The 27,184-nt window shown below is 65.2% G+C and overlaps 2 protein-coding genes across 10 annotated transcripts in view; one reads left to right on the top strand and one right to left on the bottom strand.

Annotated features, from left to right (window-relative positions):
• Window positions 1–9,973, top strand: part of COL18A1 (collagen type XVIII alpha 1 chain) — an 89,686-nt gene extending 79,713 nt beyond the window's left edge. For 2 of the 4 annotated variants that reach the window (XM_074264522.1, XM_074264524.1), the window contains 15 exons: window positions 301–354; window positions 946–1,020; window positions 1,413–1,490; window positions 2,187–2,229; window positions 2,605–2,667; window positions 3,059–3,102; window positions 4,083–4,205; window positions 4,953–5,097; window positions 5,193–5,266; window positions 5,588–5,716; window positions 6,044–6,076; window positions 6,310–6,612; window positions 6,747–6,944; window positions 7,031–7,146; window positions 7,503–9,973. In XM_074264522.1, the coding sequence (XP_074120623.1) occupies window positions 301–354; window positions 946–1,020; window positions 1,413–1,490; window positions 2,187–2,229; window positions 2,605–2,667; window positions 3,059–3,102; window positions 4,083–4,205; window positions 4,953–5,097; window positions 5,193–5,266; window positions 5,588–5,716; window positions 6,044–6,076; window positions 6,310–6,612; window positions 6,747–6,944; window positions 7,031–7,146; window positions 7,503–7,719 (1,695 nt within the window). In that variant the 3' untranslated portion in view covers window positions 7,720–9,973. Of the gene's footprint in view, window positions 1–300; window positions 355–945; window positions 1,021–1,412; window positions 1,491–2,186; window positions 2,230–2,604; window positions 2,668–3,058; window positions 3,103–4,082; window positions 4,206–4,952; window positions 5,098–5,192; window positions 5,267–5,584; window positions 5,717–6,043; window positions 6,077–6,309; window positions 6,613–6,746; window positions 6,945–7,030; window positions 7,147–7,502 lie in introns of all 4 variants that reach the window. The other 2 variants (XM_074264521.1, XM_074264523.1) reach the window with 1 other exon arrangement.
• A 1,151-nt stretch (window positions 9,974–11,124) lies between these two features.
• Window positions 11,125–26,943, bottom strand: SLC19A1 (solute carrier family 19 member 1). 6 transcript variants are annotated; one of them, XM_074264514.1, is made up of 6 exons: window positions 26,747–26,943; window positions 21,115–21,310; window positions 15,808–16,567; window positions 15,534–15,726; window positions 14,819–14,960; window positions 11,125–13,140 (listed from the first exon to the last, which is right to left on the bottom strand). In XM_074264514.1, exons 2-6 carry the CDS (start codon window positions 21,280–21,282, stop codon window positions 12,946–12,948), a joined length of 1,458 nt encoding a protein of 485 aa, XP_074120615.1. In that variant the 5' UTR covers window positions 21,283–21,310; window positions 26,747–26,943; the 3' UTR covers window positions 11,125–12,945. The 6 variants fall into 6 exon arrangements, with proteins under 6 accessions (XP_074120615.1, XP_074120614.1, XP_074120621.1 ...); XM_074264513.1 differs by lacking the exon at window positions 26,747–26,943 and adding an exon at window positions 26,402–26,714; XM_074264520.1 differs by lacking the exon at window positions 26,747–26,943 and adding an exon at window positions 24,739–25,591.
• Window positions 26,944–27,184: the final 241 nt, after the last annotated feature.

The following is a 27,184-nucleotide window of genomic DNA, read 5'->3' as shown; positions in this document are numbered from 1 at the left end:
GAGCATTCAGCCTTCTCCGGTGGGAATGGGGGTGATGTGGGGTAAGCTGGGGACCTGTTCTCGGGGTCCAGCTCTGCTGCTGGCTCAGTGAGGGACCTCAGCCAGGCAGCCACCTTCTGAGCCTTAAGGGCCCACCAGTCACAAATCCCATGATGCCCCTGAGCCTCAGTTTCCCCATCTGTTAACATGGAGGCTGGACTTCAGGGCCTCTAGTCAGGTTCTGGGATCCTCTGAAGTGCCGACCCAGGGGAAGCCTCCTCCTCCTTGGAGCGGTTCTCAAAGGCCGTTTCTTTGCCGTAGGGTCCGTACGGGCGTCCGGGGTACAAAGGTGAAATCGGAATGCCGGGAAGACCGGTAAGCATCGCTCCGTCTTTGTTTTCTCCACCTCCATTTCCACTTTGTTTTTCCCAGCGTCCCCTGCCCCGGTCTCGCTGTCAGGAGCCCAGGCCTGCTGCTGCCAAAGGGTGGCAATAGGGCGACTAGTGGGTTGGGCAGAGGGGCGTCCCTCACTGCCCGCAGCCCCACAGAGGGCCCGGAGAAGTGGGCAGGAGCAGGGGGAAGGGCTGGCTCGGGGTCCATCGAGGCAGCTCTCTGGGGGCCGAGCGGCATCCTGAGCATCATCAGGCACCAGGCCTTGGCACAGACACCGCGGCCCGGCAGACTTCCCTCCCTGGGACCCGTGGGCTCGGCTCGGTTGGACTGGGCTCCAAGGCCGAAGAGTCAGGACGTGGTGGGGGTGGGTTCCTCTCAAAGGGCTCACTTCCCGAGCTCCGTCTGTATGTGGGCCTCCGGGGCCCCTTCATTGCCCCTCGTCCCCCCGTGGCCCCTTGTGGTCCCCCGTGGCCCCTCGGACGCTGGCTGGCTCGGCCTCTGGCTTCTGAAAGTGAGGCGGACACGGAGGGGCATTGTGGGGGGGAAGCTGACTCCGCCCCCTGCCTCTTTCAGGGCCGCCCGGGCATGAACGGCCTGAAGGGCGAGAAGGGGGAGCCTGCGGACGGCGGCAGAAGCGTGGGACCAAGGGTAAACGCTCCCAAGTGTGGCGGGGGGCACCTGGACCTTGGGGACCAAGAGGCTGTCCCAGGGAAGAATGCCCTCAGCTCCCCCGTGGGCACGGATGCCCCCTGGCCTCAGGCGGTCTTGGGAGGAGGCGGGCCCTCCGGCAGCTGGAGGAAACATTGCCAGAGCCATCGAGCGTCACTGGCTCCCCAGGCCTGACGCTACCGGTCCCCCGAGGGCCCTGTGCGCGCCTCCCCCCCTTGCCAGTTCCCCTGAGGGCCCCCCCCCCCGGGCCTGACGCTGCCGGTTCTCCCGCTGTTAGAAATGTCTGGGCCACTTTCCCTCAGCCTCGTTCTCTTGTCCCGTCCCGTTCGGGCCCGAGTTCCCTCCTTGATTGTTTCCTCCTTCCCTCGCAGGGCCCTCCTGGACTCCCAGGGCCCCCGGGCCCCCCGGGCCCCCCAGGCTCCTTTGGCACTTCTTTCTATGACAATAATGTAAGTAGCTCCTCCCTCTGGCCCATGCTCCCCCTCCCAGGACCCAGAGAAAGAGCCGGGGCCCCCGCAGGGCGGCTGGGGGAGACCTTGGCCTTCACCTCGCACGGGGTCGAGACCAGCCTCCGGAAGCTGAAATAGGGGCAGCGAGGAGTCAGGAAGGCCCGAGCTCCTCAGACACTTCCCCTGGTGGGACCCTGAGCCGGCCGCTTCACTCTGATTGCCTCAGTTTCCTTATTTGTAAAATGATCTGGAGAAGCAAAGGGCACCTCCCCCTGTGCCTTTGAGAAGTCCCCGAACGGGGCCCGGGGCAGGCTGGGGGCTGCTGCGCTTGTGGATCAGTTACTATTTGAGAAGCGCACGGCCCAGTGCCCGGCACATAGTAGGTGCTGTGTAAATGCACACGCTCATCATCATGGTTACTGTTGTGGGGGCTCCGAGTGCTGACCTTGGCCTCGTCCCCACGGGGGCGCTTCTGGGTCCTTGGAGCCAGAGCTGGAAGGAGTGGGGGAGCCCCCGGGGGCGGCGTCAGTGACCCCTGAGCTCGGCTCTTTGTCGCCTGGTCAGAACGAGCGGGGAGAGGCCCTGGAAGTCGGGGCTCCTCGGGGGAAGGGGAGGGCTGCTGGGGGCCTGCGCCGGGCAGGGGGCTTCTCTGGGCCCGATCTTACCTGGGCTCCGGATTCTGTTTGTGTTTCTCAGGGATTCCTCGAGCCTGGCCGCCCTGGGCCTCCGGGATTGCCAGGTAAGGAGAATGGGTGGGGGGGGGGGGGGCGGGCAGGCTTGGGGGAGGGGAGGGAAGCCACACTCACGCTCCCCCCCAGCCTGACTGGGGCAAGAGCCTCCCTCCCACGGGTTCCCCTCAGGCCATTGGCAGTTCCTGGGTGGGCCCCTGCCCCCACTGTTGACCGGGCCCTGCTTTGGGCGTCCCGGGCTCGGCTCTGGCCCAGCCCAGGCTGCTTGGGCCGTGCCCGCCCCCCCGGAGGGGCCGTGGCTCCCATCCCCCTGCCCCTCGTCATGTACCCCTTGGCGCTGCCTCTGGCCTTGCAAGGCCCCCGAGGGGCCGGCCGGGCAGTTCTTGGGCATCCGCTCCCAATGCCCAGATGCCATCCTGTCCTAGGTTACCAAGGTTCCCCCGGACCCAAGGGCGATAAGGGAGAAGCCGGACCTGCCGGGCCTCCAGGTGAGCCCGAAGGCGCCGTGCTGGGCGTGGGGGGAGTTTGTGTCTGGGCGCCGGGGGATCCCGGCAGCTGCCATCACGTGGAGCGTGTGCCCTTCGGGGGCCCCCATGGGCCCTCCCCTTCCTCGCCAGCTCGCTTTCCAAACTTGGCTCCTGGAAGGCTCGAGGCAGAGGGGGGAGGCCACGGTCAGGGGAGGCGGGGAGGCGGGGAGGCGGGGGTCAGCCAGAGGGGCGCTGGAACGGCAGGACCTCAGGCTGGGGCACGCGCTCAGCGTCACCTCCGGCCAGGCCAGGCAGCCGCTCCTCGGTCCCCAGGCGCTCTGGTCAGTGGTCCGGGGCCCGAGTCCCCCAGAGAGCCAGGGGGCCCGTCACAGCCGCCTCCCTTCTCTCCTAGGGCTCCTGCCGTATGATTTCAGCGCCCTGGTTGAGCACATGAAGGTGAGGGCCTCTTCTCTCCAGCCTCGGCCCACGAGGGCGCCTCCCGGGCTCCCTGGCTGAGAGCTTGGCTGGAGGGCAGGGCCGGCCTTCCGAAGGCCGGGGCCGAGCCTGCCAGCTGGGGGGAGGAGGGCCCGGGACCCTCGGCTCCATCAAGTTAGGATCGTTTCTGGAACCCGGCCTCCTCCGCAGGGTCCCTGTGCCCTGTTGCCCGGCACGCGCCAGCCCGTATTAAGTGCCCGCCGTGAGCGTTGGGCCTGGGTGGGGTGCCACCCCAAGTCTGGTAGTTCCTGCCCAGGCAGCCCCGGATAACCTCCGCCGAGCCTCCCAGTAGCCCTGGGAGGGAGGTGCATGGGTCCGTTTTACAGAGGAGCCAACTGAGGCAGACGGTGGTGAAGTGACTTGCTGGGAATCTGAAGGAGGATTTGAACCCGTCCCCTCTCACAGGGGAGGTCGTGTGGAGAGCCCGAGAACAATGTCACGTTGGGAGCTGGGGCTATTTGGGGAGGGGGGGAAGGAGAGAGGCCCTTGCTGGGCCTCCAGGGCAGGGAAGGAAGTCCGGGGTTCAAACGTGGCCTGGGACACTTGTCAGCTGGGGGGCCTCAGTCGCTTCCATTTGCCCATTTATAAAATGGGCCTAACTCGGGGCTGTTGGGAAGATCAGGTGAGACTCCCCAGGCCTGCAGAGCGCGGCCCCTGGAACAGCAAACGCTGGTGAGCCCCAAGAGGGGGCGGTGGCCACGAACCGGCCCTGGCTTAGCTTGGGGCAGGCGCTAGGGAGCCACGGAGAGCCGGAGAGCGGGGGAGTGACTTGGATGGGCGCCTGTGGCTGTGAGGGGAGTGAAGGCGCTGGATGGCGCACAGGGGAGCAGGGCGTGGCCAGCTTCCTGGCGGGAGGGGAAGCCCAGCTTGGGCCGAGGGGGGCCGGCCCCGTGCCCCGGTCCTCCCCCAAAGCTTTCCTCACCTGCTCCTTTTGTCTACAGGGAGAGAAGGGACAAGCAGGCGCGAAAGGGGAACGGGGGGAGCCCGGCGGTGGAGGATTTTTCGGCTCCGGAGTCCCAGGCCCGCCCGGCCCCCCCGGCCCCCCGGGGTACCCCGGAGTTCCGGTAAGCCTGAGCCCCACGCCGGGTCTCTGGCAGGGGCGGCAGCGGGACCTCCCGGGGCTCCAGGACGGGCAGACAGCAGCTGGAAGTTGTGGGGGTGGGTTCTGCACACTGCCCACCCAGGGCTCCCTGCCAGGTGCTGAGCCACAGCACGTGGGAGAGGGAAGCCAGAGAGGTGGAGGAAGGCCGCGCCGCCGGCAGGGGCTGCCTCCAGGGGTGGATGCTGGCCTGGGGGCTCCCCTGCACCCCCTGGCCCTTTCCCTTTTCTCCTGAGGCTCTCCAGGGCCATGTTGGCCACGCACCCTGTTCTGTGGCGGCCCCAGGGAAATGCCAGGGCAGCCTTTGGACCAAACAGGAGCCGCCGCTGTGCCCATTGACCAGATTCCCATTCATCTCTTTTGGGCCCAGGGCACATCTCAGGGCTCATTGCTTTGGGGAAGGGGAGTGACTTGTGCCCATTAGTCCTTCTTAGGCCGCCCCTCGCCCCGGCTGGCACCGTGGGAGAGCCGGCCCCTCCCGGCCCATCCCCTTCCGGGCCTCTGGGGTCCGGGGCCCAGGCTCCCCGAGGGGCCGTCGTCACCGGCACGCCCGTGGTCGCCTGCACGCGGGCACTTGGGACACCGAGCCGTCCTTGCCGCTGCGGGGTTGGAGCCGGGCTTCTGGAGGCCGCCCTGGCCTGGAGGGGCTTCTGGGGACCTTGACCTTGGGGAAAACCGATGCGACCTGTGTGTTTCCCTGTCTCGTGCTTAGGGGCCCAAGGGAGAGAGCATCAGGGGTCAGCCCGGTCCCCCGGGACCTCAGGGGCCTCCGGGCATAGGCTACGAGGGACGACAGGGCCCCCCTGGGCCCCCCGGACCTCCAGGACCCCCATCGTTCCCAGGACCCCACAGGCAGAGTAAGGGCCCCGGAGAGGCGTGGCGCAGGGGAGTGACGGTGAGCTCTGGCTGGGGGCGCCCCCGGGGGCTTCATCCGCGAGCATTTCTCTTTCAGCTATCAGTGTTCCTGGCCCCCCCGGCCCCCCAGGTCCCCCGGGCCCCCCCGGGACTTCAGGCACATCATCAGGGGTGAGTGCTGGGCACACGGCGGCATGCTGGGAACGGACTCTGACCCGCCAGGACCTCCCCCCTCAAACAAGCCGGGGCTCCCGGGAGGCTTGGCGCTGGCTCTCGTGGCTCCCCGGGGGGCCTGGCCCCCACCCCTTAGGGTTGGACGGGAGGTGGCCAGAGAGGTGGCCGGGTGCGGGGTGCAGTGTGCGGGGCACATGGCCGGGGGTAGGGTGCGTGGCCGGCTTTCGGGCTCGTGGCTGCCGTCCCCGCCCGGCTCTGGGGCTCTGCCCGGCTCTGGGGCGCCAGTGACGGGGGCTCGTGCGTGTGGGTCTCCAGCAGCTGAGACTGTGGAGCAGCTACCAGACCATGCTGCAGCAGGCCCACGAGGTGCCCGAGGGCTGGCTGGTCTACGTGGCCGACAGGGAGGAGCTGTTCGTGCGCGTGCGCGGCGGCCTCAGGAAGGTCCTGGTGAGTGCCCCGACGGCTGTGGCCTCGGGCTGCCCGGCTGGGGGACGGGGAGGCCCGGGGCTGCGGTGAGGGTCCTGCTCCACGCAGGGAGGCCTTTGCGAACCTTCGGGGGTCCCTGAGACAGGCCTTCTGCCCACGCCTGGGGCACGGGCCCTCCGCCGGCCTTGGGGAATGAGGTCGTGGGAGAGAAATGGCACCGGCTCGGGGGTCTGCCGACGAGCTAGGCCGGGACCCACGAGACGGGGGGATGGAGGCGGCAGGGCTGGGCCGGGGGACCCCGCCGAGGGGAATGTGGCCAAGCCGGTGACGGGGGTGTCTTCTCTGCAGCTCGAGGCCCGGATCGCGCTCTCTCGGGGGGCGGTGAGTGAGACCCTTTGCTGGCCCCGGGGTGGCGGAGGGGAGGGGCAGCCGGGACAGCGGGGGCCGGGGTCCCCCCACCCTCCCCACTGGGCTCGGGCCAGCGTGGACCTCAAAGCCCCTCCTGGGCATCCCCCAGCCCCTGTGGACCGCCGCAGCCCACACACGCCCGAGGCCCCAGAGGAGCCGGGCTGAGGCGCTGCCGGGCTGAGGCGCTGTCGCTCTCCCTCCTCCAGGACAACGAGGTCGCGGTCCTGCAGCCGCCCGTGGTGGAGTATTCCCCGGGGAACCCGGCGCCCGCGGGCAGCCTTCCCTACCCCCGCCGGGGCCACCCGCACTCCACCGCCAAGCCGTGGCGGGCGGACGACATCCGGGCCGGCCCCCCCCGCTTCCCCGAGCACGGCGGGCAGCACCCCCCGTACCCCGGCGTGCAGCAGCACCACGACCGCGTCCCCAGCTACCACGGCGCCTACGCCAACGGGCGGCCGGCCCAGCCCACGGCCGCTCTGCTGCACGCCCACCACGACTTCCAGCCTGCGGTGAGTGCCCGGCCCCTCCTCTCTCTGGCCCGAAGCCGCTTGGCCTGTGGGCGGCGAGCCCCCTCACCTGTGCCGGTGCGCGGCCCCTCGGCCAGCGGATGGCGGCGGCTCACCCGTGTCCGTTCTCGTTCCAGCTCCATCTCATCGCTCTCAACAGTCCCCAGAGCGGCAGCATGCGCGGCATCCGGGGGGCCGACTTCCAGTGCTTCCAGCAGGCCCGCCAAGTGGGCCTGATGGGCACCTTCAGGGCCTTCCTGTCCTCCCGGCTGCAGGACCTCTACAGCATCGTGCGCAGGGCCGACCGCGGCAACGTGCCCATCCTCAACCTCCAGGTAGGCTGCGCGGGCCGGGCACCGGGGTGGGGCTCAGCCCCCCCGCCCGCAGGCTGCGCGGAAACGTCTCCTCTTCCTCCCCCAAGGACGAGCTCCTCTTTGACAACTGGGAGGCGTTGTTCTCCGGCTCCGAAGGCCAGCTCCGGCCCGGCGCCCGCATCCTCTCTTTCGACGGCAGGGACGTCCTGCAGCACGCCGCCTGGTGAGTCCCCTGGGATTCTGGGCGGGCGGGACGCGGCCTTGCTGTTTGGGCCTTCCTGGCACTCGGGGGGGCGCCGGCGCTTGCAAGGCTCGGGACAGGGTGGGCCCAGGCGTCTGGCTTCCCAGAGCCTCATGTGAGCTCCACGTGAGCTGGGCCTGGGTGAATAAAAGTCCCCTCAGCCGGGCCCTCGTGGGCCCCATGTGAGCCACGTGGGAGCCCATTTTAGCCCCTGGTGAGGAGCCAGGCCCGTGTGAGCCCTGCCTGAGCTGGGCCTGGGTGAATAAGAGCCCGGGCCCGTGTGGGCACTGTGTGGGCCGCGCCCTGGGTCCACGCCGGCATCTTGGTGCTTCTCGTAGGCCGCAGAAGAGCGTGTGGCACGGCTCTGACGCCAAGGGACGCCGGCTGACGGAGAGCTACTGTGAGACCTGGCGCACGGACCAGGGGGCCGCCACCGGCCAGGCGTCCTCCCTGTTCTCGGGCAGACTGCTGGAGCAGAAGGCCGTGAGCTGCCAGAACTCCTTCGTCGTCCTCTGCATCGAGAACAGCTTCATGACCTCCTCCTCCAAGAAGTAGGAGCCGCCTCCGCCCCCAGGGGTGGCCGAGGGACGGATGGACGCACGGAGGACCGGGCCGGGTTCCGCGGGTGGCCCGTGGCCCGGCCCAGAGGACCTGGGCCCAGACGGGCACCCACGGCCCGCGGCCGCCCCGACTTTCATGTAATCACTGAAGAAATAAAAAGAAGCCAAAGAGTGTATTTTTTAAAAAGTGTAACCAGAAAGCTGGTCCCGAAGGCGCCTCCCTTCTCGGTCCAGCCCGGCCCCCGGCCCCCGGTCCGGCTGCCCTGCGGGCTGGGCCAGGGTGGGGCCGCTGGCTCTGCCCTTCCGGACCTGCGGGCCGGCACGGTGGCCGTGGCCCCTTAGCGCCCTGGCCCGGGGCTCCTTCCCGCTCAGGAGCAGGTCTGCCTGGGGGAAGGGTTCTTGCTTGGCCTCAGTGACAGCTTCTCCTCCTCTTCCTCCTTCATCTTCTTCTCCTTGTCCCCCTCCCCCACCTAGTGCCCAAATTGCGCTTCTGCCTCCGTGCCTTTGCTGAAGGGGCCAGAGCCCCAGAGCTCTCGGCAGCCCGGCGCCCTTCTCTCGCGTGGGCAGTGGGCGCTGTCTTCCCCCCGAGCCCGCCGCAGGGACGTGGGCAGCCCTTGCTTCCCGAAGCCCCAGCTCCCTGCGAGGGCAGACGCCCGTGCCCGTCCAGAGCCTCCTCCCGACGGACGGCCACCCAGGAGGACTCTTTTCCCCCCAGAAGGGCAGAAGGAGGGAGCCTCAGCCACAATGTCTCCACTTCGCAGATGGGGAAACTGAGGAAGCTGGGCCAGGTGAAGCCAGGAGGTCTTCCAGTGAGCAGGAGGGGGGCGAGCACTGGTGGCAGCTTTGGGGACCCCCTTGAAGTTTGGGGCTCAGCACCGTAGTCCCTTGTTCTGCTCCAGCCTTCTCTCCCTGGGGGGCTCATGGGCACACAGGGAGGCCACGGGGAGACGGGGCAGTGAAGGAATCTGCCCACACTTGGCAGTGCCAGGGGGCGAGGCCTGGCCCTGTGCGGGGGCCACGGCGGCTTTGGAAGGAAAGCCGTTGGGCTCAGGGATCAGAGGGGCAGAGGAAGCCAGCCACCATGCTGGCAGTGAGCCGCCGTCCCTCAAGGAGAGGCCGGGCTGGCGCTTGCCTGGCGCAGTCTGCTTTGGCTCGAGCTGGCTCCCCAAAGGGCTGCGCTGGTGCTCCCTGCGCCTCGGCTCCCTCCCCCTCGTGACTTTGGGGAGCTGAGGTCTTCTCGAAGCCCCCGGGCTTCTCCTTCCTGGTGGCTGGCCCCTTCCTGCCCTCTGACTCCACGGGCACGCCACCTATGCCCACGTACCTGTGCTGTACCTGAAGTGATGGTGCTTCTGCTGGAGAGCCAGCAGCCCCTTTGGGACGCTCTATGGCCCCCAGCCCTGGCCCCGCCAGCCCTCGAGTGCCCGGGGCGGCCGTGCCTGCTGGGAAGGCCGAGCTGCCCGCTCACGCTGCTGACCCCCCCATGTCCACCCAGGACAAAACCCGATGCCCGGCTTTATGCCGGAACTCAGAGCGGCGCCTCAGCAGAGGCCTCGGGCACGCTCTAGCTTCTGCCCGCGGGGGCTGGGGGGGCCTGAAGTGCAAATCTCACCCAGATGCCTTTTTTGTGAGGGGGGGTTAAGGGGACCTTTAAAAGCTCCCGAGGAGAGTGGGGGCCTCCAAAGGGACTGTTGCATGCTGGGGCTGGAGTTCTCAGACCTTCAGGAGCAGAGGGTCACTTTGAAGCTGGGCAGCTGTGAATCTCCCTGCAATTTGCTGGGGGACCCAAGCCTTTGGGGGGCAGGGGAGAAGGGCAGACAAATGCCCCGGTGTTGCCATGGGGGAGGGGTGTGGGCCAAGAGCAGGGATCTGAAAGAAATAGCTGTGAATAATGGGACAGAACGGGCGCTCGCCAACTTCCGCCGCGCCACAGCTGATGTGGGCAGCGGGCGGGGTCTGGGCCTGGTGAGGATGGCGGGCCAGCCCAGAAGCAGTGTGGGCCGAGGTTAGTCTGCGTTCTGGGGGCTAATGGGGCGCGCGCTGCTGGAAGCTCGCCGTGAGGGCCGCTTCTGTCCCAGCATCCGGGGGCCAGAGGCCCCCGCTTGGTTCCTCGTTTCTTGTTCCCTTGAGGAGGCCCAAGCAAGCAGCCCGGCCCCTCCTGTTTCCGCGTCTGCTGTATGCCGGAAGCGCGCTCCGCGTGCGCAGGCCGGGACCGTTTTCTGAAAGCACTGAATAAAGGAAAGTAGCCTCTTTCACGGACCACGTGTCGTTCCTTCGGGCCTTGGCTTACTGTCTGGGGGGCGGCCGGGGCCGCGTCGTGGCCGCAGAAGCCCCGGCCGGGAGGGGCCTTGGCTGGGCCTCCGCGAGCACGCACGCTGAGACGGCCGGCCTCCGCTCCGGGGGGGGGGGTCCCCCACTTCAGGAGAAAGCCCCCTCTGGCCAGGACTCTCGGCTGGGAGGCCTTCCCCGGCACCCACCCAAGTCCTCCGGGCCTTCACGCCTGCGCCTCCTTGGGCCCTGCCTCGTCCTGGGCTCAGACAGGTAGAACGTCAGTGCTGTCATGGAGGGGCTCACAGACCAGGTCTCTGGTGGGATTCTTGGGGGGTCTCAGAGCCCCCCTTCTCTGGGCAAAACGTCCCACTTACTTCAGAGAACAATGGCTGTTTCCAGGCTTTGTCTAACCCGCTCCTCCCCCCTGGCTCCCCTATCATTGGGTTGTTATTTGTCCTTCATGTACGAGGGAGAAGGAGGGTCCCCTGCCTCAGTTTCCCTTCCAGAGCCAGAGGGAGATGCAGTGGGACAGCTCAGGGCTTCCACGGATCTGCCTGAGCAGGGCAACAGCGTTCGTGGTCAAGGCTGGGGAGCCCTGGGGCCCGGTTTGAAACCAGGAGATGGAACAAGCGGACGGCTGCGCGGGCTTTCCGGCCAAAGCACAGATGAGCGCGTGCTCCTTCCATCGGAGCCGGTCCAGACCGGGCGGCCGACGGGGCCGACGGGAGGCAGGCTGGCTTAAGGCCCGGCCGTAACGCTGGGAAAGCGATTTAGCTGCACGTCCCGGGGTCCCCGTCCCGACGCCCGGCTCTCGGCCCAGAAGCCCCCGAGAGCGGATTTGTAAAGCACAGCCGGAGCTTCGGGGCTCCCCCACGGGCTGCTTTAACTTTCCTCCCCTCAGCTATGGGGACACTCCCCGGAGCCCCCCCCCCCCCCCCCCGCTCCTCGGCAATGGGCCCTTCCTCCCGACTTCTGCCCGCCTGGGACCTTCCCCAGCTTGAGGAGCCGCCCGACTACGCCACTTCCCAGGAGGACTCGTTCTCTTTGCAGCTTCTGACCTTCACTCCTGGGGGGCTCCCTGCCCTCCCCCCAGCCCAGGAAGCGGAGCAAAGCAGCAGCCAGCACTCGTTCCTCGCAGGAGCCGGTTTATTACACAAAAAAAGAAATCCTCTTCTAGCAGAAAATCGGATTTCTGAAACTTCTTGAGGTTCTCGACCGATGAGTGGGTTCCCAAGCTTTCCCCCTCCGAGGGGCCCCCGGAGAAGGCCCTCCCAGGTGAGAGGGGGGATGGGATGCCGGGGGTGGGGGGGAGGGCACGAGGGCGCCCAGAGGGGTCCAGTGCCCTTGGCTCAGAAGCAGCTGGTTTGTGTATCAAGTGCAGCCCGTTGGGCCGGGGACCGGGGAGGACAGGGCCAGGGGCAGGGGGCCGGGGGGGCAGGGCCGGTTCTTCTGCAGAGAATGAAAAATGTAAGGCAACCACTGGCACGGCTAGGGCCAGACACAGGCCCGATCCAATCCCGGACGAGGGGGAGATAATACTGTTGGGGGACCGGCGCCGGCACACCCCACTTCTTCCCGAGCCCCGACTGAGTCCCCTTTTAGCTGCTCTCCTCTACCCCCCAAACATTTCTGTGAGGTAGGTCAGTATTAACCCATTCTATAGATGGGGAGTCCGAGGCTCCAGGAGGTGGCTGACCAGCCACGGTGCATCAGGATGTGGGTGGAGGAATGGCCAGGGCAGCTGACCGTTCCACAAAAACGATTCACTCGGCACCCGAGACAGCCCCGCGCGCGGAAGGGCTCCACAGCCTTGCTTCCAGAGGGGGGACTGCAGCTTTCCGATTTCCCAGAGGCCCGAGTGGTGGGACGCCCGGGGAGCACCCACGATTCCTGGCCCACGCTGGTCTGGCGGGCGGGGAGGCCGGGACGGGCACTCGGCCAAGCTCTGGGTAGAGGGCAGGGCCTGGGAGGCTCGCTAATGACGGGCCTGGGCCGGCCGCTCCCTCTCCCAGCAGATCCCGGTCCACACAGATGGTGCCCCCCCACAGCCCCTCCTTCCTCAAGGTCAATAATCTGAACTTGCCATCACACCACAGGCCACACAGAGCCGTGGGGCGGGGGCGGGGGCGGGGCCGGTCAGAAGCAGCAGCACCCCCTCGCCTCCCAATTTCAGACGGGCCTCCGAGACTCGGGGTGCAATCGGCCACTGGACGAGGGAGGGACGATCTCCCCCCGGCACTGGCTGACCAGCCTGGCGCAAGGAAGGGGGTGCGCCGCTGCTCTTCCAGAGGGTCCCCCATTTACGGGAAATCCCGCTTGTCTTCATGGACATGAGAAGGGCTGGGGGGGAGGGTCTCCGCCTTTACGGTATTCAGTGAGCAAATGTGTGTGTCTGCGTGTGTTATAGTATGAGTGAACGGATCTAGGTGTGCGAGTGTGAGTGTGTGTAGGAGTCTGTGGTGAGTGTGTGGGCGTGAGTGTGAGAACGCGTGGACGTGTCCACGTGTGGGCTGCGAGCACGCCTGGGGCCTGGGAGGGGATTCCTACTGCGATTGTCTCAGGTTGGGCTCGGCCACCCCGCTGGAGAGGCGGGCGACGCCTCGGGCACTCGATTCGCCTGGTTCTCCAGCCCGGCTGGTCTGGCCAGGCAGCCGAGGCTCAGCATGGCGTCATGGCACGGGCCGGGCAAGAAGTGTTTCTTAAGTGGAGGAAAAGGGATTACCCGTGATGACGGAAGCGGGACAAAGACGGCCACCTAACGGGGCTCGTGCTCCAGCCCTGCTTCCCCAAGGTGCCCGTGTCGTGAGCCCGGACTGGCCGGGGCTGCGGCCGCGTGCCCGGACCCACTTCCTGCACAGGTCGGGCGGGAGGGACGGCGAGCAGGGGCGCGTCACTGGCAGGCCGGGCCGGCTCCGAACACGCGCCATCATCCTCCTGCCCCCGGCGTCTCCGATCAGGCCCGGACGCCATCGACGCCATCCTCCTCGGGGCTCTGCGCCTTCTCTGACTCCTCCGTGGGGCTTCTCAGCTCGGTCGCCAAGGGGACGCTGTGGAAGCGGCTCTGCCGACAGTGCCTCACGACCGTGTACGCGGCCCCCGAGAAATAGGCCACGGCCAGCACCGTGAAGTACCCGAAGTAGACTTGGAACTGCAAGAGAGGAGCGGGCGGTGAGCACGGACAGGTCAGAAACGGCGGTGGGCGAGCGGCCAGAAGCCGGCCGGGCTCACCGGGCTGCAGGGAGTGGCTCTGAGAAGCGCCTCCCGCCCTCGGGACCGACAGGAGGAAAAGGCCCTTCGTCTAGAGCCCGCCCGGGTTCAGAGGAAGCCAGAGCGGCCAAAGGCTGGCTTCGGCTCCCTTCGGGGATCCCGGGGAGAAGCCCAGCAAGCTGCTCGGGGCAGTCCCGAAGAGCGCTTGCTAGTGAGCAAGTCTCAGGCTGCCTCTGCGCTCGGCCCCAGAGGCAGATCTGGGCAGTCGGCGGGCCCCAGGCCCTCTGCTCCTATGGCCGAGGAGCGGCCTGGTCCAGCCCGGGACCCCAGGGACTTCTCAAAACCGCCTCGCTGAGAAAGGGGAGGGGCGGGCCCGCTACTCCCCACATAGGCCACAGATGGTTAGACTGAGCGGCTCGTAGGCTGGGCCCGAGGCCCCACATTTACGTGCCCGCTCCTGGGCATGTCCTGGGCCTGGGACCCACGTCCTGCTCAGTCCTGCTCCGGTCTCGTGGGTCCTGACTGCTCTGGTTCGGGGCGGGGGGGGGGGAATGATGTTCCTGCTTATGGCCGCCCATGTCACGCGTCAGTGACCTGTGTGACTGGGCGGCTCCAGCAGGGGCTCTAGGAGCCATGGTTGAAGCACGCATTTCTATTTGCTCCCACCGCTTCCTGAGAGGGAGTGGGAACGGTGCAGAGCCCGTGGCAGTCTCTCCCATCCGGGAAACCCCCAGTACCGGTACGGTGGGGGGCAAGTCAGGCAAGAGGCAAGAGGCAGGGAGGGAGGGAGGGAGGCAGGGAGGAAAGGAAGGAGGGAGGCAGGGAGGGAGGCAGGGAGGAAAGGAGGGAGGGAGGCAGGGAGGGAGGCAGGGAGGAAAGGAGGGAGGGAGGCAGGGAGGAAAGGAGGAAGGGAGGCAGGGAGGCAGGGAGGAAAGGAGGGAGGGAGGCAGGGAGGAAAGGAAGGAGGGAGGCAGGGAGGAAAGGAGGGAGGGAGGCAGGGAGGAAAGGAGGGAGGGAGGCAGGGAGGAAAGGAGGAAGGGAGGCAGGGAGGAAAGGAGGGAGGGAGGCAGGGAGGAAAGGAGGGAGAGAGGCAGGGAGGAAAGGAGGAAGGGAGGCAGGGAGGAAAGGAGGGAGGGAGGCAGGGAGGAAAGGAGGGAGGGAGGCAGGGAGGTCTGCCGGTTACCTCCCACTCCCACGGCCTCTCCTAAGCAAAAGCAGGTGAAAAAGAAGCCAGTGGCAGCCGGGAGCAGAAGCAGGGTTTTGTGCAGGAGGTGGGGGCTGGGCTGCATGGTAGGGGGCGGGATGACCGCTACAAAGGCGTGGAGGTGGGAGACGGAAGGCGACTTGGCCAGACTGCAGAAGGCAGGAAGGAAGGTAGTGTGGCGAAGGAAGAAATGACAGCAACAGCTCAGTGGGGCAGTGGTTAGAGTTCAAATCTGGTCCCAGACCTGGGCAAGTCTCATTACCACTACCTGCCTCCATTTCCTCATCTGTAAAATGGGGATGATAACTGCACTTCTCTCCCTCCCTGGGTTGTCTTGAGGCTCTAACGAGGTCAGTTGGTAAAACACGGTGGCTGGCACGCCGTTGGCGCCACATAAATGCTAGCCACGGCGTACCTGGGAGCGGACGGGGAGCCCGAGGCCCCTCTTGTCTGCCACGATGATCGTCACGACGGTCTTCAGGATGGTGGCGAGGAAGGTGTTGACCCCGAACACCAGGGCGCACAGCTCTTTGGTCAGCGACGAGGCGACCTGGAAACTGGGCAGAGAGACACCGGCCATGGCGTCAAAGGGTGCGGGGGAAGTGCCACAAGCAGGATCTGAACCCTGCTCCCCTAAGCCCTTGTGTGATACGGGCATATGAGCCTTGGGCTTCCTGTGACCCAGGAGCCTTCCCAGTTCTGCCCGTCCTGCCCCCCCGCCCCCGGCATCCACTGCCCCGGAGGCTTGTGGTCAGAGGGCCTCTGACATAATGTCTTGGGGACAAGGTACGATCCCTCTCTGAGGTCAGAGAAATGGGGGCGACCAGAGAGATGAGGGCTCTCTCCCAGTCCCGCGGGGTGACCGAAGGGCTATTCAGGGGAAACTGAGGGCAAGCCACCGGCCTTGGAGGCACCTCAGCCTCCCCCTTCCTCCCGGACACGAGACACGAGCCGTGATCATGGCAGAAGGCCCACGGCAGGGCCGGGAGGAGAGCGTGGAGAACTAAGGCGTCACCGTCCCCAGACACCTCCGAAGGGGGGGGGCCAAACCTAAGAGCGACTCTGGGACCCTCCTCCTCCTTGCCGGAGGCAGGAAGGGAAGAGCGCCCCGGACCCGTGGGGAGACTCACGTGGCGATGGGCACCAGGAACTGGTGAAAGCCCCTAAAGAAGACCAGGGCCACGTAGCAGAGCCAGATGTTGCGGGTGCTGTACATGAGCAGGATGAGGCCGGCCTGCAGGCCGGTGATGGCCCCGATCACCAGCTCCGACCACAGCGCCCAGCGGATCTTTACGAAGCCCGCGGCGAAGGAGGTCAGGGCCCCTGCGGAGACAGGAGGGTTACTCGGGCCGGCACCTCCCGGCAAGGGGGGGGGGGCGGGGGCCACGGGGAACGGCCTCGTACCCAGCAAGGTGGAGGCGGCGTCCACGGCCCCGTTGTAGACCTTGGAGCTGTCCGTGTCGCTCCACAGGATGTGCACGTAATATATGACCAGGTAGTAGCCGGCGAAGTTGAGCACCCACCAGAGGGACCAGAGGCGCAGCTGCGGCACGCGCGCCACTCTCCCCAGCTCCAGCAGCATGCGCACCAGCACGGAGCCCTTGCAGGCGGCCAGCAGCCGGCGGCCCGGCCCGCCTCCTGCCGCCCTCCCTGGCTCGGGCCTCATCTGGTCCAGCTCCGAGGGCAAGGCGCCCGCCGCCTCCCGGGGCCGATTGAAGAAGAGGCTGCGCCGCGGCCGCTTCAGGAAGAGCGTCAGCAGCAGGCTGAAGCTGAGGAAGCCCAGGGAGGTGTGGTGCAGCGTGAGGAAGGACACCTGGCCCACGGAGATGCAGAGCTGGCCCAGCACGGAGCTGGTGAAGACGCCCAGGAGCACGGCCGAGCGCGAGTAGCTGGCCATGCGCTGGTAACGCGCAGGGCTGACCAGCGAGAAGATGTAGGAGGAGTAGGCCACGCGGGCCCCCATGGTGATGCCGAAGAAGAACTCCATGAGCTGCATGGCCACCAGGCTGCCGCTGCCCAGGACCAGCAGCAGCCACACCGACAGGTAGCTCAGGCTCTGCAGGATCAGCACCGGCTTGTAGCGCAGGTAGTCCGTCAGCAGGAAGATGGGCACCAGGACCGCCATGTACGAGTAGGTCAGCACGGGCGTGATCTCGTTGGTGACCTGCAAGGGAGGCCGGCCGCTGAGCCTGGGCGGGGGGCCACTGGGGAGACAGGCCGACCTGGGGGGGGCCCAGGCCCATAGAAGCCCACCAGACACTTGTGGGGGACAGAATGACCTGGGGGGCCTGGGCCTGCAGCAGCCCACCGGGTACTCGTGGGGGACAGAATGACCTGGGGGGAGGCCTGGGCCTGCAGCGGCCCACTGGGGACTCGTGGGGGACAGAATGACCTGGGGGACCTGGGCCTGCAGCGGCCCACTGGGGACTCGTGGGGGACAGAATGACCTGGGGGGAGGCCTGGGCCTGCAGCGGCCCACTGGGGACTCGTGGGGGACAGAATGACCTGGGGGACCTGGGGGGGGGCCTGGGCCTGCAGCGGCCCACTGGGGACTCGTGGGGGACAGAATGACCTGGGGGACCTGGGCCTGCAGCGGCCCACTGGGGACTCGTGGGGGACAGAATGACCTGGGGGGGCCTGCGTCCGCAGCGGCCCACTCGGGATTCTTGGTGCTGGGGGACAAGCTGAGTGGGTGACCCTGAGCAGGGGATGCTCAGGTCTCTGGGGCCCACTGTGGACTCTCAGTGCTAATGAGCAGGGACACGTGGGAATTACCCAGAGTTACTCCAACATGTTCTAAGGCATTTTCTAAAAGGAAAAAAAAAGCAAGTGCTGCCAGTGCTCTCCCTCCATCTCTCCTCTTGCCCCCTCCCTGGGAGACTGGGGAGGGAAAGGGTTTGGCCCTCAGGTCTCCCACTTTCACAAGCCCCCTGCCGTCACCTGCACGGTTCTGTGGGAAAAAGAAGGCGCGGGCGGCGAGGGCCCCCGAGAGAACACCAGCGCAGCAGCGTCCCCACGCCTAGGGGGCCCCGGCCTCCACCCTTCTGTTATTGCTGTCCAGACACCGGGCTTCTGTCCCTCGAGAGGGCCGGGCCTGCCTGTCTGCCACCACATCCGGAGCAGGCCGCGGCCCAGCTTGGGCCAGTGCTCTGAAACCCAAGGCGGTGTACCTTTGCCACACTTGGCAGCAAGGGGGCAGGCTGGTTACCAGGGAGACAATGGCCAGAAAGGAGGCCTGCCCTGGCCTGGGTACTGGCCGGCCAGGGGTCGAGAGCCACTGGGGGGGTGATGAGGTCGGAGCGCTCAGTCAAAGGGAGCCCCTGCTCCATAAAGGCCCCGTTCCCTTCTCACTGACTGGAGGGAGACAGAACTGGGCCCCTCATCCTGGGCTGCCAGGGCCCTAGGGGCACCTGGCCAAGAGTGAGGGGGGGCGGGCCTGACTGTGGGGGGGGCCGGGCCTGCCCGCGGGGGCTGCCCTCCTGCTCTTCAGGCCCTCCTGGTTTACTTGGGAATGAGGCAGGGCTCTTCACAGCAACGGCCCCAATAATAAGAGCATTTGGCAGCGCCTGACATTCCTCAAGTGCTTTCTAAGCTATCTCAGGTGATTCTTTCAACAATCCTCCATAGTAGTGGATGCTACCATTTCTGTTTTACAGATAAGGAAACTGAGGCACGGGCAGTGACTCCCCCAGGACCACAGAGTTAGGAGGCTGAACTCAGCCCGGGCTTTCCTCACTAAACTCCCCCCCCCCCCAACAGATGTACCTGAGCTACTTTGCTCACCTCCCACAAGAGCTGAGGGTCTGCTGGGAAGGAAAGGACTCTAGCTCAGAAGCCGCAGCTCCCACCCCCCTCCAGCTGGAGCAAGGATTCAGAAGGCCAGGGAGGCTTGGGGGGCCCGCTGGGCCAACCCTGCTGGAGAGGGGGAAGAGAGAAGAGGGGGTGGGGATGGAGTTGGCAGCTCCTGCGGGTTCTGGGGTGGGAGCAGTGGATTATGGGGCTGAGGGAGCACAGTCAGGGGCATGAGTAATGATCCAGACTGGAAGAGGAAGGGGGAGAAATCAGCTGCTTAGGGAGGTCACAAGGCAAGTGTTTACCATGTCTTGTGAGGCTTTCCACCTGCCTCCTTCCCTTGACCTGCCAGGGGGCAGAACGGAGGCCCAGAGGCTGGGATCTGCTGGGAAACCAGAACCCATGTGGAAGGGGAGGTTCTCCAGGGGGGCTGGGGCTCAGGGAGGCCCAGCTTCCTCCCTGGGCAGCACCCGCTGCCATTTGACCCACCCAGGGTGGACACACGAGGCCTCCAGCTCCCACCCCGGGAGGTCAGTCTGGGCAAGGCAGAGACTTCTCGCGAGCTTCAGGAAGGAAAAGGCGGGTATAGAAATACCAACCAAGATGGTGGCCAGAGTTCAGGAGATCTGGGCTCCCCTGGAGGGTGGCTGCCTCGAGACTCGGGAGAGCGTGGCGTCTCAATCCCGTCGCCTCCCTCTGCACCCCTCGCTCGGCCAGGCTGGGCGGCACACAGCCCCCAGCCCCTGGGACTCATACTCAATGGCCTCCGCTAGCCAGGGTGGCACTAAGGCAGAGAGCGCTGACCTCGGTGCTGAAGAAGCAAGGTTCCCCCAGGCCCGTCAATCAACCTGGCCAAGCGCTCACTTCTGGTCCAATGGCTTCAGCTCCCGGGCCGGTTTCCATTCTGGGACCTTGGGCCTTTCACCCTGCAATCCTGGCCAGCGCCCTCATGGTTCAGTCCGGTTCGAGCACCTCCTGTGTGCGGGAATCTCTGGCCCTCGCAGAGCTTCCGCTGTCCGGGGTCAGGGCAACAACCGCAATACTGGGGCAAGGGGGAAGCCCGGAGCCCAGAGCCGGCCAGAAACTGGCGCCTTTGCAGCCAGGGGCCTGAAGGACCCAGCAGACGGGGCCCTAGATAGGGAGAGGAAGAGTCCCTAGGGGAAAAGAGCTGATATTCTAATGAGGGAGCCCGGCATGCCCCCTCAGTGGGGGTGGGAGTGGCTTTCTATGCATACAGATAATATCTGTAGTAACCACGGGCCATGGGAGCTTGGCCCCTCCTCAGCAAGGTATGTCCTTGAGGGGCCGCCGCTGGTGGAGATTGGAATCTGGATCTCTCGGGAGGTGGTGAATCGCCGGGGTCCTCCGCATGCTGAGGTGGGGCGTGAAGGGGGCGTGAAGGGGCCTCTGGGTCAGACCTGGCGTTTGGGGTCAGGACCAGTCTCCCCCGTGGCCGGTCCCCATTTCTCCGGGCCCAGAGGGCTCAGCGGCCGTCAGGGAATGGACCGATCTTGATGGGTTTTCAGGGAGCGCCGCCTTGGCCGGGCGGGCTGCACAGGCACGTCTCCATTCCCTTTTCTTGCTGAGTAAAGGGGAAAATCGCCAGCTGTGCTGCTGGGTGACTAAGCAGCCAAGGATTTGGCGGGGGGACAGGGCTTGTAATTAAGTGTCCCCTGACCTGGACTTTGTCTCTGGGCTCCCGCGGGGTCCCAGCAGGCAAACATTCCTGCCCTCGTTGCCCCGACCCACTTACAGAGAGCAAAGAAACAGGCTCTGAGGAGAGGGAGCCGCTCCCAGCCTCCTCTGCCCAAGGAGCAGGGGGGGGGCGTGGCCACGGCTGAGGCACGTAGGCCCCTTGGGGCCAGGCTGGTTAATCAGTCAGAGCTGGGAACGCTTCCAAAGTCTGAAGGTGTTCCACAGAAATCTCACCCAGAGCCTCCACTGGAAGGACACTGTCCCACCCCCGCTCAGCCTGGGAGGAATACATTGGGGGTCTTGATACAGTCTGAGGAGCCCCAGAGCCTGAGGCTTCGCCCGCTTCCTCCTAGCTGGCTGCCCAGCTGCCCCCTGGTGTGCAAGGGCCGCGGGACGACCTCCCCTTCCAAGGGAGACAACCTGCAATCCCGACAGGCCAGTGCTTTATTCAGGTCCTCCAGGGGCCGGGCCCCTCTCCCTACCTCCCTCCTGTCCCCCGAGTTCTCTGACTCTCCTCACCTGAAGGAGAGCCCCCCTCCCCCCCATCATTCCACAAGCATCCCCGAAGCACCTGCTGGGTGCCTGTGTGGGAGCCCTTAGTTCAAGGAGCTCACCTTCTGGGGAGGCAGAGGCCAGGGGCGGAAGGGGGAGGCCAGGGGCAAAAGAGGGAGGCCAGGGCCGAAGGCCAGGTGTCTATATCGATATCTATATCAATAACTGGCCATCAACGAGATGCACACAGAGTGGATGAGAAGGGCAGACACACAGAGGGGAGCTTTGTGAGGTGGCTTTACCGACCAAAAGCTTCTCAGAGAAGGCCCCCCAAGGCTCGGCAAAAGAAGGGGCCACAGACTGCTGAGCCCCTTCTACAGATGGGGAAACTGAGGGACCAGAGAAGCCGTGGTGGTCCCAGATCTAGGGGAAATGGGACTCGGGAGGCCCCATGACCCCAAGTCACTCGTGTGCTTTGCCAAGGCCCCAGCTGTCGTGCCACAGCTCCTATCCCGTGGCTCCTCCCCCCACCCTGCCTGGTGCTTCACATGAGAAGAACCAGAAAGGGGCACCCTGTGGCACCAGCGGACAATCCTCCAGGACGGAGGGGGTTTAGGCTGGAGCTAAGGAGCCAGCTTCTGGGAGGAGACGGCCTCACGGGGAGGGGGAGAGGCTGGGGGTGGAATCCCACTGGCTCCCCGGGTGGGGCTGTGCTGAGGCCCCTGAACTTGCCTGATCTTGGGTGAAGTTGTTGTCCAGCAGGTAGGGCGTGATGAAGCTTTCCCCAGGTCGTATCTGAACCATGAAGCCATAAAAGCAGATGTAGAAAACCAGGAACCTCCAGGACTTCTCAGGGGCTGCAGCCCCTGACTTCACCCCATCTGCCATGGTGGGGGCCATGGCACCCCAGGCTGGCTTCCGGTGGGGCCTGGAACAAAAGGAACAAGGACAGCGTCGGTCCAAAACTCTGTCTACCCCCCATCTCTAGTCAGGAGTAAGTGAAGGGGCTGGAGAGACCCTCACCTTGATCCCTGATGTGAAGAAAGGCAAGAGAGGAGGAGGATGCGGGAAGTTAGGGATATATGGGGGGAGGACTCATGGGCAGCTGGAGTCCAAAACAAAATATTTTGTGAAGTCCCAACAGGGAGGATCAAGGAAGACTTGATGGGGAGATGACCTTGGGGTTAGATTTGAAAGGGCAGTCAGGAACGTGAGAGGCTGAAGGGGAAGGAGGTACTGCTAGGAGGGGGAACAATGTGAGCAAAGACAGGGGAAGGAAAACACCAGACAAGTTTACAAACAGAAATAGTTGTCTGAGCTGCAGGGCACATGGCTGGGCAGGCCCAGCCTGCCAGAGGAATTCTGGAAACAAAAGAACAAGGAAAAACAAAGTATCCAGCAACTGCAACATTGTAACAAGCTCAGCCAAAGTATTCAGCACCTGAAACACTGTAGCAAACATGGCCAAAGTATCCAGCAACTAAGACATTGTAACAAGCCCAGCCAAAGTATTCAGCACCTGAAACACTGTAGCAAACACAGTCAAAGTATCCAATGCGACTTTGTGACTAGCCCAGACCCAGGCTCTGCCCGGACAGCCAAAGGCCTGGCCTTGGAGAGAGGGAGTCACCCGACTGGGAGTGGGGGGGGGGGCGCAGCAGCCGGCCTCCTGTAATTTCAAAAGCTTTTCTCCTTTTCCATAATGTGGCTAAGAGGGCAAGATGTCTGGGTGGCTCCATTGTGTACCAGCGAGCAACCTCATTTCTCTTCTCCAAGGGCAAGGGAGGAAGAGGATGTAGAATTAAAAAGAAAAAACTATTAAAAAAAAAAATCTGGAACAAGGGAGCCACGGAGCGCTGGTCTGGGAGTCGGGCAGACCTGAGTTCAAGTGTGACTTCACTTAGTAGCTCTGCGATGCAGGGCAAGTCTGTCTGCCTCGGTTTCTTCAACTGTAAAATGGGTTATAATAACAGTATGCTCTTGTCCTCATCTTGAAGATCGATTGAGATCGCGTTTATAAAAGTTCTGACTTAGCAGGTGCCCAGCACACAGTAGGTACTACATAAATGCTCATTCCCTTCCCTTCCCCTTCACAGAAGTTTTCTGAGCAGAAGTGACAAGCAGGCATCAGGGGACACACCTCTGCCTCGGAAGAACAAGTCCCCCCCCAAAAAAATAGTGTTCCAAGGTCACTTGTAGCTCATAGGAGCCTGGTTCAGTGCTTATGACAAGTGCACACTCTATTCTTACTCAGTCTTCCTAGCGGAGATACCCTTCCTCCATGCTGGGACAGCTCCCTCATGCTGAGATGATTCCCCCACCCTGAGACGTTCCCCCATGCCGCGATGGCTCCCCCACACTGGGATGGCTCTCACAGATTCTTCCCCTCACCGCCCCTTGTCCCTGGCTCTGTCCTGAGCAGCCCCCCAGGGTCTCAAAGCCAGCAGAGCTCTCTGCTGCCGCAGGCCCTGGTGGCCACAGGCACTTCCTTTACAGAAGCTGTACAGACGATAAGGCCCCAGAGAACTGGAAAGAGCCATCTTCTCCGGGCCAGACTCACGGCTCCTTCAACAGCTGCTCCTTGGCGCTGGGCGCCAGGCCCTTTCGACTTCCTCTGACAACTCACGTCAGAAAGGGAAACTGAGGCCACAGGGAAGAAAGGGATCTGCCTGAGGAGACACCGCAGGAAGGAGCGGAGCTGGATTCGAGTCCCAGTCACCAAGCTCACTGGCTGGAGACGTTTCCTAACCTAGCGCGCAGTCTGCAAAGGACACGAGGGACGCCCAAGGGTCCCCGGTCAGGCGGATGGTCCACCTGTGAGCCCAGGACAGCGGCAGCAGCCCCCCCCCCGTCACCTACCCTCTGCTGGGAGTATGGAGTGCTCGGCCGTCCGGTCTGGCGCCCTCCCCCACCGAGGTCTAGGTCTTTCTCCCCAGGGGACCTGGAGGACACAGCTATATCTGTCCCTTCCCACGCCCTGGGGACAGCCCGCCCAGTGTCTGTCCCTGAGGAAGGGCTTGGGTGAAGGAAGCCAGGGATGACTCTGGAGGGGGAGGGGAGAAGTCAGTTCCAGAGTCTCTTCCCAGCAGTAATCTGATGGGCCCCAGAGCCTCCCGGCCCCCAGGCTGAGGCCAGAGCAGTTCCTGGGCCCAAGGACTCGGTGGCCATTCCCAGTCTGGAGAATGATCCCCGCGGCGGCCGAGATCCGCCAGGGAGGGGGGTGGAAGGGGACTGCTCCGACTCAACTGGCCACAGACTGGGGGGGAAAGCCACTGACAGAGGGAGAAACTGAGGCACCCGGAAAGGGCCCCATGGTTGGGCTGAGCCATTATGCTCCAGGATCTCAAGGACTGCAGCCCTGCCCCTCAAAGACTGCGTCCAGCAGGGCCCCCCACTAGCACCAGAACAGGGGCCCCGGGCAGCAACACGGGGCCTTGCCGGCCGGCTGAGCTTCCCAAAGGCCTCAGCGCCCCACCTGGGACTCCTGTCCCGGCGTCCTCGGGCCTCCTCCCAGGCTCCTCCTCAGAGGTGTGTCTGCCAGCTTCTAGGTCGCCAAGCCCCAGGGAGCTGTGGGGGGGGCCTGGCCCCAGGCCCTGAGGGGCGGGCTCTTAGGACAGCGGGGCCACCCGGCCTAACATGAAATGGAGTCTGGTAAGCCCCTACTGTGTGCGGGACCCTGCCAAGCTCGGAGCCAGCCCAGAGCCACAGTATAGACGAGACAACCCAGGACAGAGGTTCCAGCCCTGCCCTTCAGGGCCTCCGTCCCCTCACCTGTGGGCAGCTTGCCCACCCCCAGCCCAGGCTCCGAGGGGGAGGAAGGAGGGAGAGAGGAGGAGAGAGAGGGTGAAGGGGAGGGAGGAGGAAGCAGGAGGGGAGGAGGGAAAGAAGGAAGAAAAGAAGGGGGGAGGAGGAGGGAGAGTGAAGAAATGAGTGAGGGGGGGGGAAGGGGAGAGGGGTTAGAAAGGCACCGAGCCTGGGGGGGGCACCCTCCCTGTCCCGGTATGAGGAATGACCACGGCCCAGGGCAGGAGGAGGCTACCAGGAAGCCTTGAGGTCCCTCTCCCTCCTCCCACCTGACCAGGGACTGAGCGAACAGAGAGGGGCCACGGCTGGCACTCGGCGCCCCCGCCACCCTCGGGGGCTCCTGTTTTAGGTCAAAGCTTCCCCTGTGGGCACAAGTGAGAGCGGAGCCAGAAGTCTCCAAGGCTGCCCAGATGGCACTCTCCACCCCTGAGGGAGGGGGACAAAGGGGGCCCCTGATGGCCAGGCAGCTGGCAGCCAGGAGTCAGAATGCTCTGAGTTCAAATCCAGCCTCAGACACTCCCTAACGCTGTGACTTTGATAGGGTCACTTCACCTCAACCCGCCTGGGGGATAAGAGCCCCCGCCGGGGTTTGGGAGCAAAGAACCGAGTGAGGTCGTCCCTCTGCAGCCTTCGGCATTGTGCAGCGCCGGAGAAAGGAGCTAACTCTGGCTGAGCCGCCTGCAGCAGGGGCAGGAGTCAAGCCCGGGACCCCTTCTTTGGGGGGAGGGGGCACCAGAGACCCGGAAGCCGGAGCAGGAGCCCTGGGACTGAAGCTGGCCCCAACTTTCCACCTGTTTTATCAGGAACAATGACGGAAGAAGAGGCTGCACCTCCTGCCCCGCGGTGGCGCCCTCGGGACCCTGCCCCTCCTCCTGCCCCGCCGTGGCGCCCTCAGGACCCTGCCCCTCCTCCTGCCCCGCCACGGCGCCCTCGGGACCCTGCCCCTCCTCCTGCCCGGCTGCTGCCCTGCTCTAGATGTGACGACTGCCTTGAGGGCAGACTGTCTGGCTTCTCTGTGTCACAGGGGTTACTAATCTCTTAATATATGCACCTTTCCCCTCTTTCCTTCCTGTCCTTCCTTTTTTCTTTCCTTCCCTCCTTTTTTTCCTTCCTTGTTTCTTTTTTCTTTCCTCCTTCCTTCCTTCCTCTCTCTCTGTCCTTCCTTCCTTCTCTTTTCTTCCTTTCTTTTTTCCTTTCCTTCTTCCTTCCTTTTTCCTTTTTCCTTTAATTCTCTCTCCCTCTCTCTGTCCTTCCTTCCTTCTCTTTTCTTCCTTTCTTGCTTCTTTTTCTCCTTCCTTCTCCCCCTCCCATCTTCCCCCTTTCTACAGCACATTGAGATTGGCCAAGTTCAGACTGGCCTCTCGGTCCCTCACACTTGGAACTGTTTCCCACCTCCTTGCTTTTGCATCACCATTCCCATGGCAGGACACCCTCCCAGCAGATTCCTTTCTGTCCCTGCTAAAATCCCCCCCTCCTGCCCCCCAAAGCCCTCTTCACTCTGGGGCCTGCCCTGTCCATCACTTCCTGTCTGGCCCGTATCTGCTCACTGCCTCCCCCTTAGCTGGGGAGCCCCCCCTTCTGGCCTCTGCCGGGGGACCCCTGCAGGACCCGAGGGATGCCAGCGGCCTGGTGCCAAGGAGCCTCAAGCTTGGCCACTAGGGGTCCCAGGGCCACGGTTGGCCCTGAGGGACCCTGGGAGATTGTCCAGGCCTAGGCCTCCCCTCCTGGATCTGCTGCCCTCGCCAGCCGCGGCACCCTGCACACGCACACATGTACTCACTCTCCCTCATTCATGCTCGCACTCACACACTCACACACTCATGCACCTGCGCTTCTTGCCCAGGGACTTCCTCCCGGGGCTTTCTGCCTAGGACCCCACGGCCCGGGGAGGAAGGAGGAGCGGAGGGTCTGTGTCCTGGTGCCCACCCCCTTCTCCCTACCAGTCCCATACAGACACAGGTGGGAGGCTGGGAGGGGTCCCTAGAAGTCCCCCACACACACACACACACTTTGGCTGGGGCTTTCTGGAGTCTCCTCCTCTGAGAGAATGAAAGGGTCACAGCAGGAGGTCCCCAGCATGGCTCCTCCCCAAAGACTTTCTGGGGATACTGAGGCGGAGGCGCACCGGGGATGGGGGAGCCCGAGTGACCAGGGTTCAATTCCTTGGCCACCCTTGTCTGGGGGCGAGTCCTTCCCTCTGCAGGCCTTAGTTTACCTTTTCACAGAGGGGGCTGGGGCCGGCCCTGCCCCCCCATGGGTGATCTGGGGCCTCCCGGAGGGCCCCACGTGGCGCACCCATGTGCTCCGGAGCGACGGGGGCTGAGCGCGGGCTCGGGAGGGGCCCGTTGCCCTTCGCCCCTCAGCCATGCCCCCACCGCGCCCTCTCCTCGGCCCCCCGCTGGGCCGGGACCCAGGTCCGGGCCGGAGGTTCAGGACCGCGGGTTCCTCGCGGCCCGGCAGACAGCCACGCACGTCCGCGGCCGAGGCCGGACTCCGGGGCACTGCGTCTCCCGCCCCCCGCGGACCCCCGGGCAGGGCTGGGAGCCGGAGATGCCGGTACCTGAGTCACGTGCTCTCAGCACCAAAGTCCTGGGATCTTGCGCGGGAGGCGGGGCGGGGGGGTCCCCGGCGGTGGCGCGGGCGGCGGCCGCGGAGAGGCAGCGAGCGGCAGCGGGACCGGACCGCGGACACCGGGGCGGCGGCAGACAGCGGACTGGGCTGGGCTGGACCGGGCCTGGCAGGGAAAGATCTGTTGGCACTCCGGAGAGAAAGGGGCGGGGGCGGAGGGAGTAGGCGCGCGGCCTTCTGGGACTCGCAGTCCCGGGCTCCCGGTTACGCGTGCGCGCCGAGCGCCAGAGGACTACGAGGCCCAGGAGGCAGTGGGACGGGGGACGGGCCGAGGGGGCGTGTCCGGCGGCGAGGGGGAGCCTGAGGAGGCCCGCCCTCGCCTCGGGCCCGCCCCCCGATCCTGCCTGATCCCGCCCCAGCCTCAGCCAGG

Source organism: Sminthopsis crassicaudata, chromosome 4 (genome assembly GCF_048593235.1).
Source record: "Sminthopsis crassicaudata isolate SCR6 chromosome 4, ASM4859323v1, whole genome shotgun sequence".
Classification (NCBI taxonomy): domain Eukaryota; kingdom Metazoa; phylum Chordata; class Mammalia; order Dasyuromorphia; family Dasyuridae; genus Sminthopsis; species Sminthopsis crassicaudata.
This window is presented reverse-complemented; position numbering and strand designations above follow the sequence as displayed.

Coding starts and splice junctions, on each gene's coding strand:
- SLC19A1 (XM_074264513.1), bottom strand. CDS start 26,553: ATGGCTGAGGGGCGAAGGGCAACGGGCCCCTCCCGAGCCCGCGCTCAG. Junction 16,568..21,114: donor ACAACTTCACCCAAGATCAG/GCAAGTTCAGGG, acceptor CCTCCCTTGCAG/GTCACCAACGAGATCACGCC. Junction 14,961..15,533: donor TTCCTGGTGCCCATCGCCAC/GTGAGTCTCCCC, acceptor CTCTCTGCCCAG/TTTCCAGGTCGCCTCGTCGC.